Genomic DNA, 16,167 nt, shown 5'->3' on the forward strand with positions numbered 1-16,167 from the left:
CCCTGCCCCGCCTAAAATAGCATTATGTCCTGAATTTATGTTTAATTTTAAATTATTATATAAGTTTACTTTTCATTTCATATGATTAATCTTATACAAAAATTAAAAATATATATGTATTGTTTGTAAAGGAGTGGGATCTAATGATTATTTTAAATTTTTTTTTTGAAATTTTGGTGGTCATGACACTCAATATTATAAATTAAATATGGGACATGCTAACATGTGCCCTAAGGGCACATGTTAAGGATACTATAATTAGAGAAAGTAAAATGCAATAAAGTCAAATTTAAAGTTTCGATACATTGAATGCACGCGTTCCAATAAAATGTTTCTATAAATATCTCATTAACTTGTGCCCTTGGGGCACATGTTAGCTTTTCCCATTAAATATCGTTAAAACAATATATTTATCATAAAGGAATAATTTCTAAATTTTTTGGGGTTAGTTTTTGAAGCTTTTACTATTAATTTGATTTAAAATAATAAATAAAAAATCATGTTTATGGATCTCCGTATGAACTGCGGGGATCCGTGGGAACCGACGGGGATCCGCGGGGACGGGGATGGGGGAGAAAATTCCCCCGTAGCGGGGACCCGAAGTGGGGATGGGAATAAATTCGAGGGCGGGAATTGTGATGAGAATGTATCCCCCGCCTCCGCCCCGCCTACATCCTATGTATGACTTTAAAATTACAAATAATGTATTAATCAAGACTTTAAAATTACAAATAATGTATTAATCAATTCATAGTCGGATTATAACTATGATAGTGAATATTTATAAATTATAAATAATGTATTAATGATGTAATTTAAGTGGTTATATTCTATGATATACAAACCGGGTGCCCACACCCATAACCTATAATTATTAGCAAACGTTACTGTTTAATTTTAAAAATAAAAAAAAAACAAACTTTTACTTTTCATTTTAAAATTTCAAAATAACAAATAAAAATAGATCATACCGTACACTACATCCGATACCAGCTCATGTTAAACGGCAAAACCGTAATTTCAGAACAAATCAATAATTCTTCAATTTATAAATACAGTTACACACAAAACCATGCTCCAAATCCAAACTATCAACATTACCCACCGGAATACTCGCCGCCGGTAAGTCCCACTCACTCCAATTCCCATTCTCTTCTTCTTGTTATTCCAAATTCAGATACCCATTTGAGAAAAGTGAACAACTTTGAAGAAAAATTGAAGAAAAAACCAACCACATCCAAAAAAAAAAACTGCTCCGGCCATAATGGAGAAATAGAAGTAGAAGCAAAACAACGACGCCGCAGAATGTTACTTTGTGGAAAAGCTTCACTAAACGGCACCGTTTCGGGATCGGTGCCGGTGTATCTTAACGTGTACGATCTGACAACATTCAACGGTTACGCTTACTGGCTTGGTCTCGGAGTTTACCATTCCGGCGTTCAAGGTTCGTTATTTTCTCCTTAAAAAAATCAAACTTTTATTTTTAATTTGTCCTAAAACAAAATAAAAACAACCTTAATTCTTACTAATGTCTCCAAGCCCACTTCAGATCTACAATCTAAGAGAAAATTTTCGTGAATCTTTACTAAGTAATACATCAATTATTCAATGAATCTAAAAAATGATTTGTTATAATAGATGATAAGACAAAGAAAAGTAATACATCAATTATTCAATGAATCTAAAAATAAAAATAAATTGTTAAAATAGATGATAAGACAGAGAAAATCCGCGTGATTCTCACTGAAATAATACATCATTTATTCAACGAATCTAAATAAATTGTTACTTTAGATGAGAATAACGATGAAGTATGTTATTTTATTATTCAGTTCATGGTGTGGAGTATGCATTTGGGGCACATGAGCAAGAATCAACAGGAATATTTGAAGGAGATCCAAGAAAGTGTGAAGGGTTTAGATTTAGGAAGACAATATTGATTGGAAAAACAGATAAAGAGTTTGGTGAAGTGAGGGAAGTGATGGAAAAACTTGGTGGTGAATACAAAGGAAATGCTTACAATTTGATTACAAAAAATTGTAACCATTTTTGCAATGATGCTTGTCTTAAGCTCACTGGAAATTCTATACCTAGTTGGGTTAATCGTCTTGCTAGAATTGGTGAGTGTTTATCTTTTACTATTGCTATAGTAGTTGCTTTCAATGCTTTTTCTTTTTCTTGGTTTGGATATTGATCTAGTGGTTTACATTACACTCTAAGAAACAAATAATTGGTTAGGTGAAAGTGACTAATTGATTGTTACTCCTCCATTTACTATCATATGATTCACTTTTTAAAATAGTTTATATTTGAAAAGCAAATTTTTAGATTGAATTCTAGAATATCAAAATTCTTAAGTTCACACTTTTTCTTCTTTGGGATTAAGTCTTTTTTTTTTTGTGGATTTGAGAATTCTTTTTAAAGTTTAATTATTTTAGTATGTTTTTTATTTTCAGTGTTTAAAAAAATTGAAATATGGAGCCGTTTTATTGATTTTGGTCAATTTATTGGTATTTTTATTTGCTATAATTATGGAATGATGGCGATATTTTAGTTGGGAAAAGTCAAGTAGTCAAGAAATAATCATTTTTTTCCTCGAAAACAGAATAAGAATAAATAGTTTTTGTAAATAAAAAAATGCATTTTAAATATTATAGGGTGAAAATGGAAGTAGGTTTAGGTTTTATATGTATTTCAGTATTTATCTATATTGAATATCTTAACAAAACCAGCATAATAAAATATGACTGAATTAAATTGTGTCTTATCTATTAAACTCATACTAATATTCAATATAAAAGTAAATACTAATTTAAAAACAGAAGAATGAAATTGTGCAATTTATGTTATTATTATTATTATTAGTGTTAAGAGTAATTTAGCTATTAACATTTATAAATCAACAAACTTTTCAATTAATAAAAAGAATTATTTTAATTAAAATTTTAAATTCAAAGAATTAAATAAAAGTAATGAGAATAATATTAATCAAACAACGTGCTAGACACTTTTATTAGTAATAACAAATATTTTTTTATTTGTTGCAGGTTCTATATGCAATTGTGTTATACCAGTAACATTGAATTCAACAAAAGTGAGACACCATCATAGAATAGAAGACAAACAATGTGAAGAAGAGAAACAAATTAAACAAGCATTAACAAGTGAATCAAACAAAGTTACTGTTTCAAATTCAACACCTTCAGCTTCACCTTCACCAGCACCTTCTACTAGCTCTGGTTTAAGAAGAGGAAGAAGTCGAACAAGACGACCTCTTCCTCCACCTTCACCTTTAATTGTTGCTTCCTCTTCTTCTTGATGTTTCAATTTTTTATTTCTAATTTTTTATCAACTTTGCAAAAGTTGCTTTTGTAGATTGAATTTTTAATTGAAATTTGTTATTATCATTTTTTAAATCCAATGAGGCCAGTGACTTTATATCTAAAAATCAGGCAGGAATCATGGACTCATACATGCTGCTTTTTTATTTTTATAGGAAAAAGAATTGAAAAAGTTGATAGAGTTACACATCAAAAAGAGAAAAAGAGATTCTCTAGCATAAAAGAATGGAAGAAGTTAGATTATTTAAAAATATATGATATTTTTTATGAATTAAATATCATCTGCGCTCAACTGCCGAAATCGATCTATTGAATTAAAAAAAAAAACATAATTGTTAAATAAGATGGTAAAGAAGATGGTAAAGAATCTCTTTCGGTTTAACTATAACAAATTTTGGATTCGAACTCAATTCTGAAAATGCAATAGTACTAAATTCGTTTTAGAAAGAGCTCGAAAATGGCCTAAATGAGATGGTTTGCAAATGACATTATGGTTTTGTTCATCTGTCGAAGTCATAAATGGTTAACATTTATTGACAATCACTATGTTTCATCCTCTGTGCAGCTCTGTTACACACATGCTTTAGATGCATACATAATAAAATATTACATTGCCATTATTATTATTTCCAAAAGCAACGTGAGTGACACTGAGAGGGAAAAACCATAGAATAAAGAAAATTGGTGCTGTCATTTTCTGTCTGTGTCCTTATAGTTCGTTTTCTTTTAAGGGTAATAACTTTAGCTATTTGGACCATGCACTTTTTCCAACTTCACCTCTATTTCAGTCAACAAAGCTACATGTTATAGAACTACTACTTTTGACTCACAATAATGTCTGTCACTAATGAAACAAGTAAAAATCCATGTTACTCTGTTTGATGTTTCTTTTTAGCTTTTATAGTCACATGTAATTTTTGCAAAGCATTCACCACATACCATGTTGGACGAAACATGACGCCAACTCTGATAATAATTTAAAAAATAAATAAATTAAACGTAATCACAAATATTAATGCAGATTTCAGAGACTTACCCAGACCCACGTTTTTCCTTATAGAGGATCTGAGTTCAATTTCGTTTGGACTAATACAATGTTGGCATTCTTTTTTTACTTTGTAAACTAAAAACTCCATAGCATGGATCAAGAAAATAATTGATGTTTAAGAAAATACATAAGACTAGTATCAATTTTCCTTCCTTACATTAACTTCTGAAACTACTAGAGGCATAACAGCATTAAAGCTCTTAGGTGAATGATGTGAATAAAATATATGATGTTGGCATTGGTAATGATTACAGAGTACAAGTTTGTATCTAACCTCAACTGCAACTATAAGATGAAATGTTTTTTTTAAATAGAAGTAACAATAGTTTATATTTAGAATTCCCATTAAGAAACTGGGCCAACAGAAGTACAGTATAGTTTGTTGAGTACAATAAAGTAGCCACAAAGCACCCATCTGATTTGGTAATCCAACAGCTTCTCTTGTTCAAGGGATTACTGTCAATAAACCAATTTATACAAGTTAAAGTTAGAAACAGAATAGAGAGCCGAAAAATCGCAACAATAATAAATAAACTAGTTTACATTAAATTCAATGAAGCTTACATTACAATGTCGTGATCTTATTAGATGTCGGTGCAAAATTATTTTGTATTTGACAATATTTCTCTATTAAACTCAATGGTTAAAAGAGTTAATGAATTTGCATACCAGGAATTGCATGGTACAGAGAATCAGATGGCTGAAAGATATCAGATTATGTATGCCTTTCTCGCAACCACTCAACGAAATTATCCAGGATTAAGGGCCATGCAAGTTCGGGATCATAGTCATTGAGCGACGGAAAACTTATCTGTGAAAAGATTATAAATCCAAAGAAAGAGGTTAAGAATATAACAAATGTGTGTGTCATCTTATGTGGGCCATATGAGTCTAGTGCGCCAACAGGTAGCAACAGATTAACTAAACATTTAAAGATATGATTAGTGTGGGTGACAGAGGGTTAAGCAATACCACCCTCTTGATAATTATTTTCATGAAAGTAATCTATAAGTAGCAGAAAAAGAAGCTACCTCGTTGCAAAACCGGAAAAAACCCATCCACTGGTCCATGTTTACGACCTTGTAATCATTTTGATTCTACCATAGAGAATAAAAACATGTAAGAATCATAAGTAAGAACAAAAACAATAACATGATACACGCATTATTCACCTTCAAATATTCCACAAATAAGTTGACTTGAACTGGAAACGTTGAACCCAAAACAAGAGTAAGTAATTCACATATGCTCTCTATATCAATGCTTTTTTGTTTCTCCTCTGGTAAAATTGGAAAAGTTAGATATAGGACATATGGCGAATGAGCAAAAAGAAAAGGTAATTGTTAAAATCAATTTATCCAAAATCACATCAAAGCTCACCTGTTAGACAATATTGAAAAGCATAAGAATAGAAATCTGAAAAATTTGACTGCCTCCTGACCTTCACATTAGATGTCAAATTTAAAAATAAAATAAAAAGTTAGCAAATAATAAAATATTTTCTTAAAAATAACAAAATCCATCTACAAGAGTATCACTCAAATAATCATACCTCCTTTTCTAGGTCTGGAAGTGCCTTTTTCAATTTACTTACTGTATCAGCCCTTAATGCTTTTAAGCCTCTCCTCCACTCATCCTACATAATATATAGGTGTTACATTAAAAGTTATTCAGTATAAGGATGGGGAAACAAACAAGGTACCAAAACTACATGATTTTGTTGTATCAAACATAACCAAGACCCGGGTATTTCCAAATATTGGTGTCTTTAATGTATAAAATATTATTAATAATATTATTAATAAAAGGATATAAATTAAGTTCAGTTTGATATGTTACACGCTATGGTTAGAGAACAGTAAGTAAAGGACCTATGAAACTGTACTTAGGGTCCAAAATTCAAAAATTAAAATAATTCTGAGTGAAATGTTAAGAACAATGGACATGATAATAGTATACATACCAAGGTAAAATATCCCTGCTCCTCAGATTTCATTTTCCTGTCATGTTTAGTCTTCATTAACTCCAAACATAAACTTAAGATAAAGATATAAGAATATGGCATTAAAGGACAATTAAGAAAAGAACTGTAGCTTACCACGCAAGCATCAAAATCCTCAAATCAGTATGATCCACCTCCATATCAGCACAAAGTGCTTCAATTCCTTCTGGGCTGTAACAAAATCATAAAAATATAGTGAACCTACGTTAAAAATGCAAACACTGGTACATAATGTGACTGTATAAAAAAAAAACTTCACTCATCCACCAAGTATCTAGGATTATAAACACAGTAATAATCTAGAAAAAAAATCTTCACTTATAAACACAGCATGCAATTCCCTCGATAAGAAGTTGCAAAACAAAACTTATATCAAAATAGGTTTAATATGTCCTCATTTAATTCAAGAAACTGTTATATGTGGCATGGGCAGGAAAATGATGAATATTAAGCAGCAAAAAAGATGAGGGTCGGGCATTGCCAGATAGAGGAGCAAAAGCACCATCATCCCCTATGCTGTAGAGTTCAAACGTCCACCACCATGTTTCCTTTGCATGAGGCAGCTTTTGATTGACATCACAGCATCTAGATGAGTGTTCATTGACAACATCACCAACATGATGATACCCATTTTAGAGAAGCCACGTGAAGGTAGTTGTCTGTCACTGGAACACATGCGCCTGTCTGTCAATAAAACCTAATGACATTGTTTGATCACAACCAGTGTTGTCAAATAGCAGCTATAGTGGCGCTACAACGCTATTACGTAGCAGAATTTGAACAACCCACTCTTGCTCTGCAATGCGCTATGTAGTACAAATGTTGTCAAATAACCGTTATAGTGTCAAAATAACCGCTATTATCTGCAATCTGTGATTCACAATACTGATCACGACAACACTTGTTTACGTGTGGGGCACAAATAAAGTGTAGGATCAAACTGTGGGAAGTGAGGGGAAAATTCAGTTCATGCTACGAGTGTTGTGGTAAGGAATTCGGTAAGCTATAACAGTTCATTTACAGCAGAAAGTAACCAGTAACCACTAATTGAATGCTATTAAAATTAATCCACATATATCAATGTCCAATATTTGAAATCCGAATTGAGAAAACATCAATCGCATATAATAATATTCGATCAACGTAATAAGATTTAGATTTTCATAACTTGAAGCATACTTACTCAATCACTCCACTAGATCCATTGGCATACGAATAAAATAGACTATCAATTCGCTCCAGCTCCTTTGAGTTAGCTTTACTCGAAGCTGAAAAATCATGCCCATACAATTAGAACATACCACCCCAATCAATCATGTTTAACCAACAGGATCAGCATCAACATGATATCAAGTTATCAAGACAGAAAAGAGTCAAGAACACACATGTAATTAATTATAAACAACACACATGGTTCAAAATACATATATAAGCAACTCGATTATCGACATTCCAAACATATGAATCAAAAACCCTACAGAACTATATCAAAAATTAACCACATCAACGAGAAGGGTTGACCTTCAAAATATCAACTTTAACATAACCATCATGAGAATACATAACCTAACCCCTTAATCTGAGCTTAACCTCCTCAATTTGAATTATCGAAAAACAAATATGAGAAACAAGCATGGTAGAGTATAAATCAACGAAATTGAAGCTGAATTCACATACATAATTAAGGTTTGGAAAACGAAATTGAAGGTGAAAGAATACCGGAGCGGAATAGATCCGTGGCGGAGGAATTGACGGAGGGGTTGGAATTGGATTGACCCGTTTTCTTGGATGCAGCGCGTCGCATCTTCAATAAGAAATCCAGAGAGGAAGAATGAGAGTCAGCGAGATTCAAATCGGAGAGAGAGAGTTTTGGTGTGTTGTGTATATTGTAGGGGAAAGAGGTTGAGGATGATGACGTGGAGCGCGTAGTGTGGCTTTATCATATATATGATATATGATGATGACGATATCAGACGAGTTTCAAATACTTTGCATTCTTACTTCTTTGTTACGATTCACTTTGGTATGCAAAATCCGACATCAATAAATATCTACTTTTTTTTTATTGTTTTATTTTATTTTTATATAAATGGGAAAAGAAAAGAAAAAAATTTATTTAGAAAATAAAGTTTTACTAAAAATTGAAGTATTATGATTTATTAAATATTCATCTTTCTCTAAGAGTACAAAATAGTTGATATGCAAAATCCGATATCAATAATATTTGCTTTTTCGTGTTTTTTAAATAATTTAAAGTTATTATTTTTGGTATGCAAAATCCCATATCAATAATATCTACTTTTTTGTGTTTTTTAAATAATTTAAATTTATTATTTTTTATATGAAAAATCCGATATCAATAATATCTACTTTTTCGTGTTTTTTAAATAATTTAAAGTTATTATTTTTGGTATGCAAAATCCGATATTTTTTTTTTATTTTTTTTACGTATAGATGAAAAAAAAATTAAGAGAATATTTAAAAAATAAAGTCTTTGATTAGGGTCGGCCTTAGTGGCCTCACTAAGGCTACCGGACTCAATTTTTTATGGGTCATGCTAACATGTGCCTTAAGGGCACATGTTAAGGGTACTATAATTAGGAAAACTTAAATATAATTAAATGAAATAAAGTCATATTTAAAGTTTCGATACATTGAATGAACGCATTTCAAGAAAATATTTCTATAAATATTTCATTATCATATGCCCTTGGGGCATAGCTTTTTCCCATTTTTTATATCTAAAGTTTTAATTAATTAACATTTTAAATTATTTAATAATTTAATTAAATAATAAAAATTATTAAAAAGTTGTAATAATAACAAAAATATGTATTGTGTAATTAGTTAATTTAGAAATTAATATTGTTTTAAATTTTTGAAGATTATGTGTAGATTTACCATAGTTTAACTACGAAAGAAAAATAAAGAAGTTCTATTTTGTTATTGTTTAACTATAATCAATATTTTTTAGGCCTTTTTTAACCACAAATTAATTGTAAAAAATTTAAACCCGGTGCGATAATCCGCTTTGCATGCTCTCAAAGACAATTTTGTGAAAAGTCATACTTATAAATAATAAACTTTTAAGTTCTCCTACGTAAAAATAATACTGGAATTAAGTTTTTGTTAAAAAGAAATATTATAATATTTTTTCGATTATGATTTTTTTAAAAGATAAGAAAAATGTTTAGATGTATTGGTTTTATTATCAATGGAAATAAAATATTAAATAAAATTGATTAGAATAATTTAATGATTTTACATTTTAAAAAACCTAAAATTAAAATATATTTATCTAAAATATTTTTATTATATTAAAATATTTAACTTAAAGTTTCGCATCAGGCCTCAAGATGTGTTGGAACGGTCCAATCTTTGATTTATTAGATAGTTAGCACAAATATTTTTCTTCCTAAGAGTATGAAATATTTAAATTCGACATTTCTTAAAGAGAAATTCTTTAATGTTGTGAAGAATCGTGGCATAGTGATGTCAAATATTAATAAACTATGTGACAAGTTTGATAGTATAGCTGGAGTCAGAATAGTACATTAGGTTAAGTAACATTGTAGATATTCGTGTTGCATTGGGGGTAATATTAACTGATATCCCCAAATAAAGCTCAACACAATCATACAGAAATGGCCACACCAAAAGAAAAAAGTCGATAAGGCAGTTAACATAAAAGACGTCCAAAAGGCGTCGTTATCTCACTGTTTACAAAAAGCCTCTGCAAGGGAAGAAATACAATAAAGGCCACTATGGGCCAAAGAAAACAACAAAAAATAATCTAATAATCCTTATCACCGGCTATATCCTTTGTGATGGTATCCTCCAAACAAGGAGCTTCATCCATGGGGTCTGACACCTTGCCTCAAACTCCTTTTTGAAACAAATGGCTTCTTCGATAGATGTTCTCAAACACTTATAATTGGCGAGGACTTCTTTAGCCTTGGCCTCTACGGCTGCCAACTTCTTCTCCCAAGATTCTTTGTCTTTTTGCAAGGTATTTAACAATCTCTAACTTTTGGAGTAACCCTCCTTATATTTTTGGAGTTTCTCCTTCTCAACACGGTTTCGTTACCCTCGATCAACGTTCTCCGACATTAGAGCCCTTAGTAATAGATTATTTCCCTAGTTTGAAAATACCTCTTTCACTAACATGAACCAATCTCATGTGTCATAGATCTTTCTTTGACGCAGGTTTAGTGGAGGCAAATTTGCTAATCCACTTACAACCTCAACCTCAAGAGTATACAAGTCTTGTTTATTCATGCTCTCATTACTTCCTTCGACCCCTTCTTGAATTTCAAGATATCTTTCTCTCCTTTGAAATCATATCTTTTCTTGTCGAGTTCACCAAGAGAAATCAAATTTCTCTTATGACCATGTACAAACATGACACCGGTCAATAACCTTATTAACTCATCATGGAGCTTGAATCTCACAAATCCAATATCTGCAATCTTACATGTTTTGTTGTTTCCTATCAGCAGTGATCCACCGTCTTGATCACATAATTCCTCAAATACATCTTTGCTTAGGGTTTAAGATCAGGAACAAATCTGACTCCAATCAATAACCTTATTGAATTATAATGGAGCTTGAATCTCACATATCCAATATATGCAATCTTGCAGACTTTGTTGTTTCCTTGCATCACATAATTTCTTAAATACATCTTTGTTTGAAGTCATGTGCCAAGAACACCCTGAATCCATAATTCACTCCTTACTCGAGTCGATGTTTGAAACCACAAGAACATCAAATAATTCAAAATCATCTTGCACAATAAGAGACAATTATTAAAGAAAAGACACTAGAACAACAATTGAGAGATACTTCATTAAACCTTAATCACACCTTATTTCCATCATCACTCCATGAGAAGACTTCATAATAGAGGCTACACACATAGTTGTTGAGAAGATGATAAGTATATTCCTTTGTCACTATATTAATTATAGGTTACTTCACTTTAATAATTGATAACCCATATTTTTTGAGTTATTACATACCTTAATCTTTCTTTATTGTTAGTTAATTTACTTTTTAGTTGTTGGTTTAGTTCATTTTAGTTGTTTTTATAGTAGTTTTCTCGGAGCACAATATGTTCTCTCTTTTGTGTTTTGATATGTTTGTTGTTTGACTTAAGGTTAGTTTTGCCGACTGAGGCACGATTATAGTGGACAACATCTGGAAGTGCAAACTGAAGCAAAAAACTGAACTTAACCAAGGGAGAAAAATGGAGAGTCAGTTGGGTTCCATAGGCAAATGTGGAAGGACGGATGCATTAGAGGTAATTTTTGCTTTTCATTGAAGATGATTCCTTTGAATCAAGTGGATAAGACCAAGAGGCGCTAAAGACAGAAGAAGGTACAGTAGTACAAACACAAATATGCGCACTCTGTATGGATAGTACAACTCCACCTGCACCCTACTGTAGCAGCCTGTCACAAGACACCTTGTCCCCCACAAGTATTCCCTGGTACCCGATTCCTTGTTTGCTAAGCAGAAGAAATGATGCGTTGGCGCTGATTCTTGAATGGGCTTAATTTAATTTCCTCATTCTTGGCCCATGATCTAAGACATAACAAGGAACCCTAATGAGTGCTTATAAATAAACCTTGATGCAGATTTAAAAGGAGTACAACATTTCAAGAGAAAAATACAGAAGATAATATTGTGCGGATAGTGGAGAGCAAACAGAGTTTCTTCTTCTCACCATTTCATGTACCATCTATCGAGTCCTGGCGCGACTGGAGTCATCTCTTGCTGATTATCCATCTCGAGAAGTCTTCAAGTTACTCTTAGGTTTATATTTCTTTTTCAATATTTGTTTGAGAATGTATCCTTTGAGAACTATGCTTGTAGTTTGTACTCAGTTCATTATGAGGTAAACCTTTTGTTGTTGATCAATGTGAAGTTAATATTAAATTGTTTTTATGTTAAGTGATGTGTTGTTTAGTGCCTTCTTTTATCACGTGATATATTGTTTACAAATATGTTTTTTTGAGTGAACAACTTAGAAAAAAATAATATTTTGTTTTTTTGAGAGATCCAACAACAAGTGCATTTCATAATAAAAGAGTTGAAAATAGTAAGATAGAGATATTCACTCGATTAGTTTACTTGGAGATAAGGAACTACAACTATAAAGGATTTCAAAATATCAAAAGACGTATTTTAGAATAATAAGTGTGACTTAGAGATTTGTTCCCTTGTCCTATAATACATGCTTTGATGTTGTAGAAATACACTTAAAGATCACTATGACATTTCTTGGCACTACACTACACATCATGAACATATATTTACTTCATTAATACTAATGGATTATAGCTTAACACATTCTCTCTTAATATATTTTTACTCTCACCTTACACTATTTAGACATGTTTTAAGAAGAAAACTGAACTTATGACACTCAAATTTTGTTTTTATCATTGCTCATGCTTAAGTAAAGAGATAGAGTCTTGCAAAATCAACCGAGGGTAAAAGTTGGCCCTTTGTAGTTTTTCACCTCAGTTCTCATTCCAACCGAGGGTAAAAGTGAGGAATTTCCTCTCATTCGTCACTGTCATTATACACGCCATTTTAAAAATACAATAATTTGTTGCTGGATATCAAACTCACGATCAATGTCACCCCTTTCTTCGGTTGGAAGATCCAATTGTGAAAAAATGTAATGAACTTTATAGTTTTTCACCTCGAGCCCAAAGAAAAAGTAATGCATTTTTCATAACACCCTACCTTACTTCAGTAAACACTCTTTTTTTTAATAATGCTTTCTCTTTTTTCCATTAAATACATAAAGAAAAACATATCTTGATATATTTATATGGGGCCCATCACAAAAAGATGGGTAGTGTACCTTTCGACACCATTTAATTTTTATGTGTTTAATTATTTATTATATAGAATAATTGTTTGATGTTTTCAATGCAATTTACACTAAAGGTAACCTTACCCAACTTTTTGAGTTGGGTAAATAAGAATTCACCTATTGATAATTTAACTCATACACTATCAATTAAATAGTTTTTTAAACATGGTTTATTTATCATAATCAATAAACAAGTAGAAATATTTGTGTTTAATCATAATTACTTTTAAAATTGACATATAATTAGTTATAATGCTAACAATATAAACCTTTTTACATTAAGAATATAAATGTCAAACTCATTTATTTAAATATACAAATATTTTTAGTTTATCATCTTAGTGAATGTTTTTCTTTAAAAAAAAATCCTAAGCATCACCAAATATATATAGAGTATTAGTATGCCATACAATCCAATGTTTTAGCTGGTATTATGCTAATATATATACAATATTATCATTTTTTTTATCAAGTTTTACAATTAAACCTTAATCTATGTTATCAGGCATTTCTGTACCATCATTCATGCATAACAAACAAACCTCACTTGTTTACAAATATGAAATACTAGAAAAAATAAACAATGGTTATGCATGTTGGATGGTACCTTTGTGATTATAAGTGTAAGATTTTGCAAAGTAAACAAACAAAACAAACCCTCCCACACTTAATCCAGCAAGAAGCCAATAAAAGTAATCAAAATGTGCCTTATTGATATTGTCACAAAACCAACTTTCATGACCATCTTTGCCACTCAAATTTTCAATCATAGAAATGAGAAAGCCACTTAGAAAACTTCCAACTCCAACTATACTCAAATATAGTGCTAGTCCCATGCTCCTTAGTTCATTTGGAACTTGATCATAGAAAAATTCTTGAAGACCAACAATAGTAAAAACCTCAGAAACACCAAATAGAAAGTATTGAGGAACCAACCACCATATACTCATTGGAACAGTTGCATTAGGATCTTCAACAAGACCATACTCTTGTGCTGTTTTTAGTCTTTTAGTTTCAACAAAGACGGCGATTATCATTGTGAATATGGATATAAAAATTCCAGTTCCGATCCTTTGAAGCATTGTGATGCCTGAGGGTTTTCCGGTGATAGCTCGTGCTATTGGCACAAACATGCGATCGTAGATAGGGCTGAAGAGAATAATGGCAACACCGTTTATTGATTGAAGTGAAGCGGGCGGTATGAGGAAACCGGGAGATATTGTTCTTTCCATAGAACTCCCTTGTTTGGTGAAGAATGTAGAAACTTGAGCAAAGATTATACCATAAACCAAAGATGCAGCCCAAATCGGAACCAACCTTAGTATTGCCTTTGCTTCTTCCACCTCAACAAGGCTACAAGTGTTACCTTCTTTGGATCCCTTTGGTGTTAGCAATGCCTTGTTGAGGAAGCTACCAATATAGAAAATACAAGTTAACTCAAAATAGTTACAATCTTTTAGAGATTTTGTTACAATTGAAAAACGAGCATTAATTAGAATCAAAATTGTTATTCTTACTTGAATTGTTTAGAGGTTTGACAACGAAGCATTCCATCACATTCGTCTTCACTAATCGTCGTGCTTGGTAAGGTAGTTTGCCAATTTCTTGCAGCAGCAACGAATACGCGACCAATTCTAAGAAAAGGGCTAGTCTCATTTTCCTTAATGCTATACCTATAAGTCATTGTTCCAAGCAAGAAAACAAGCAAACCGAAAGTCATTACAATACAAGGGATACCAAATCCAATAACCCAGCTATAGTTATCTTGTATATACGTCAAGATCGGAATTGCGACCGTGGCACCTGCAACCATAGTAAAATACCACCAATTAAAGAATGAGCTTCTGGCTCTATGCTCTTTAGGATGTTGTTCGTCGAATTGATCAGCGCCAAAAGCTTGAACACAAGGCTTATGTCCACCTTGTCCAATAGCAACTAGATAGAGTGAGATGAAAAACAAGATCACTTGTGAATGTTTGGAGCATAATATGAATTCACTATCAACTTGGCATTTCGATTCGGTGAGGGAAGGAATCATAGCTGATAATGTTAACAAACCAAGTCCCTGAAATTCATATTAACCCAATGATCATTCACTTCTTCTAGTTTTTCTTAGCAGCAATAGATAAATAAATAGAAAGAGTAAACAATTGAACTAACCAAGATATAGATGAATGAAGCAATAAATATTGTGCGGTAGCGTCCGAGGAAAGAGTCGGCAACGAAAGCACCTAAGAGAGGAAGAAGAGAAGCTGTTCCAGACCAAACATTTACATTCTTTGCAGCTACTGCAGTTGTCTGTTTGAGTGGTCCTGTTAGATATGATATCAAGTTCCCTTGAACTCCATAATATGACACTCTTTCTGTTACTTCAACACCTATAAACATAACATTTACAAACTCAAAAGTGTGTTAGAATTTGGATCTTTGACACCAGGCACCGACATCTCTGGAAAAAGTTGTGTCTGATGTTTCCAAAACCGATATGTCAGTACCAGTGTCGTGTTTTCGGTGTATTTACTTCAATAGTACTATATAATATGAATTTGCATGTTGTTAGGAAAGTAAGTACCTATGATGAACCAAGCAGATTTCCAATAACCAGATTTGGATCTAATAGCTGGTTTTCCACTGTAGTCAACGGCACCATCAACAAGAGTGGTTTCAGCTTCTAACAAAACCTGGTTAGAATTCTCCATCAAGCCAAGGCTGATTCACTTCTTCCTCTTGTTCTTCACAGCTAAAGATAAGTTGTTTGTGATTGTGTATCTGATCTGATTACTTCTGAGCCACAAACATGACTTAATTAATTTCTCTCTTTCACTTTCTCTTTCTCTTTCATAAGTTGCGTTGTGTACTAGTATTGAATTCTTTTCCTGGACACAGG

The 16,167-nt window shown here is 31.9% G+C and overlaps 3 protein-coding genes across 3 annotated transcripts; 1 reads left to right on the forward strand and 2 right to left on the reverse strand.

The window, feature by feature from the left end:
* The first annotated feature begins 981 nt into the window (after positions 1 to 981).
* On the forward strand, positions 982 to 3,416 carry LOC131601126 (deSI-like protein At4g17486). Its single transcript, XM_058872875.1, has 3 exons — positions 982 to 1,444; positions 1,833 to 2,120; positions 3,048 to 3,416. Exons 1-3 carry the CDS (start codon positions 997 to 999, stop codon positions 3,317 to 3,319), a joined length of 1,008 nt encoding a protein of 335 aa, XP_058728858.1. The 5' UTR covers positions 982 to 996; the 3' UTR covers positions 3,320 to 3,416.
* A 1,173-nt stretch (positions 3,417 to 4,589) lies between these two features.
* Positions 4,590 to 8,379, reverse strand: LOC131601127 (uncharacterized). Its single transcript, XM_058872876.1, has 10 exons — positions 8,111 to 8,379; positions 7,575 to 7,659; positions 6,488 to 6,562; positions 6,353 to 6,389; positions 5,942 to 6,025; positions 5,770 to 5,830; positions 5,562 to 5,668; positions 5,421 to 5,486; positions 5,059 to 5,200; positions 4,590 to 4,845 (listed from the first exon to the last, which is right to left on the reverse strand). The coding sequence occupies exons 1-9, from the start codon at positions 8,193 to 8,195 to the stop codon at positions 5,105 to 5,107; spliced, it is 696 nt and encodes a 231-aa protein (XP_058728859.1). The 5' UTR covers positions 8,196 to 8,379; the 3' UTR covers positions 4,590 to 4,845; positions 5,059 to 5,104.
* Positions 8,380 to 13,682: 5,303 nt separating this feature from the next.
* LOC131601128 (protein NRT1/ PTR FAMILY 5.10-like) lies at positions 13,683 to 16,167 on the reverse strand. The gene is made up of 4 exons (XM_058872878.1): positions 15,853 to 16,167; positions 15,441 to 15,658; positions 14,798 to 15,345; positions 13,683 to 14,690 (listed from the first exon to the last, which is right to left on the reverse strand). Exons 1-4 carry the CDS (start codon positions 15,977 to 15,979, stop codon positions 13,868 to 13,870), a joined length of 1,716 nt encoding a protein of 571 aa, XP_058728861.1. The 5' UTR covers positions 15,980 to 16,167; the 3' UTR covers positions 13,683 to 13,867.

This window comes from Vicia villosa, linkage group LG5 (assembly GCF_029867415.1).
Source record: "Vicia villosa cultivar HV-30 ecotype Madison, WI linkage group LG5, Vvil1.0, whole genome shotgun sequence".
In the NCBI taxonomy this organism is placed as follows: domain Eukaryota; kingdom Viridiplantae; phylum Streptophyta; class Magnoliopsida; order Fabales; family Fabaceae; genus Vicia; species Vicia villosa.

Coding starts and splice junctions, on each gene's coding strand:
- LOC131601126 (XM_058872875.1), top strand. CDS start 997: ATGTTAAACGGCAAAACCGTAATTTCAGAACAAATCAATAATTCTTCA. Junction 1,445..1,832: donor TTACCATTCCGGCGTTCAAG/GTTCGTTATTTT, acceptor TTTATTATTCAG/TTCATGGTGTGGAGTATGCA. Junction 2,121..3,047: donor TAATCGTCTTGCTAGAATTG/GTGAGTGTTTAT, acceptor TATTTGTTGCAG/GTTCTATATGCAATTGTGTT.
- LOC131601127 (XM_058872876.1), bottom strand. CDS start 8,195: ATGCGACGCGCTGCATCCAAGAAAACGGGTCAATCCAATTCCAACCCC. Junction 7,660..8,110: donor CACGGATCTATTCCGCTCCG/GTATTCTTTCAC, acceptor ATGATTTTTCAG/CTTCGAGTAAAGCTAACTCA. Junction 5,831..5,941: donor TTCCAGACCTAGAAAAGGAG/GTATGATTATTT, acceptor TCTAATGTGAAG/GTCAGGAGGCAGTCAAATTT.
- LOC131601128 (XM_058872878.1), bottom strand. CDS start 15,979: ATGGAGAATTCTAACCAGGTTTTGTTAGAAGCTGAAACCACTCTTGTT. Junction 15,659..15,852: donor ATCTGCTTGGTTCATCATAG/GTACTTACTTTC, acceptor TTATGTTTATAG/GTGTTGAAGTAACAGAAAGA. Junction 14,691..14,797: donor CAAACCTCTAAACAATTCAA/GTAAGAATAACA, acceptor CTATATTGGTAG/CTTCCTCAACAAGGCATTGC.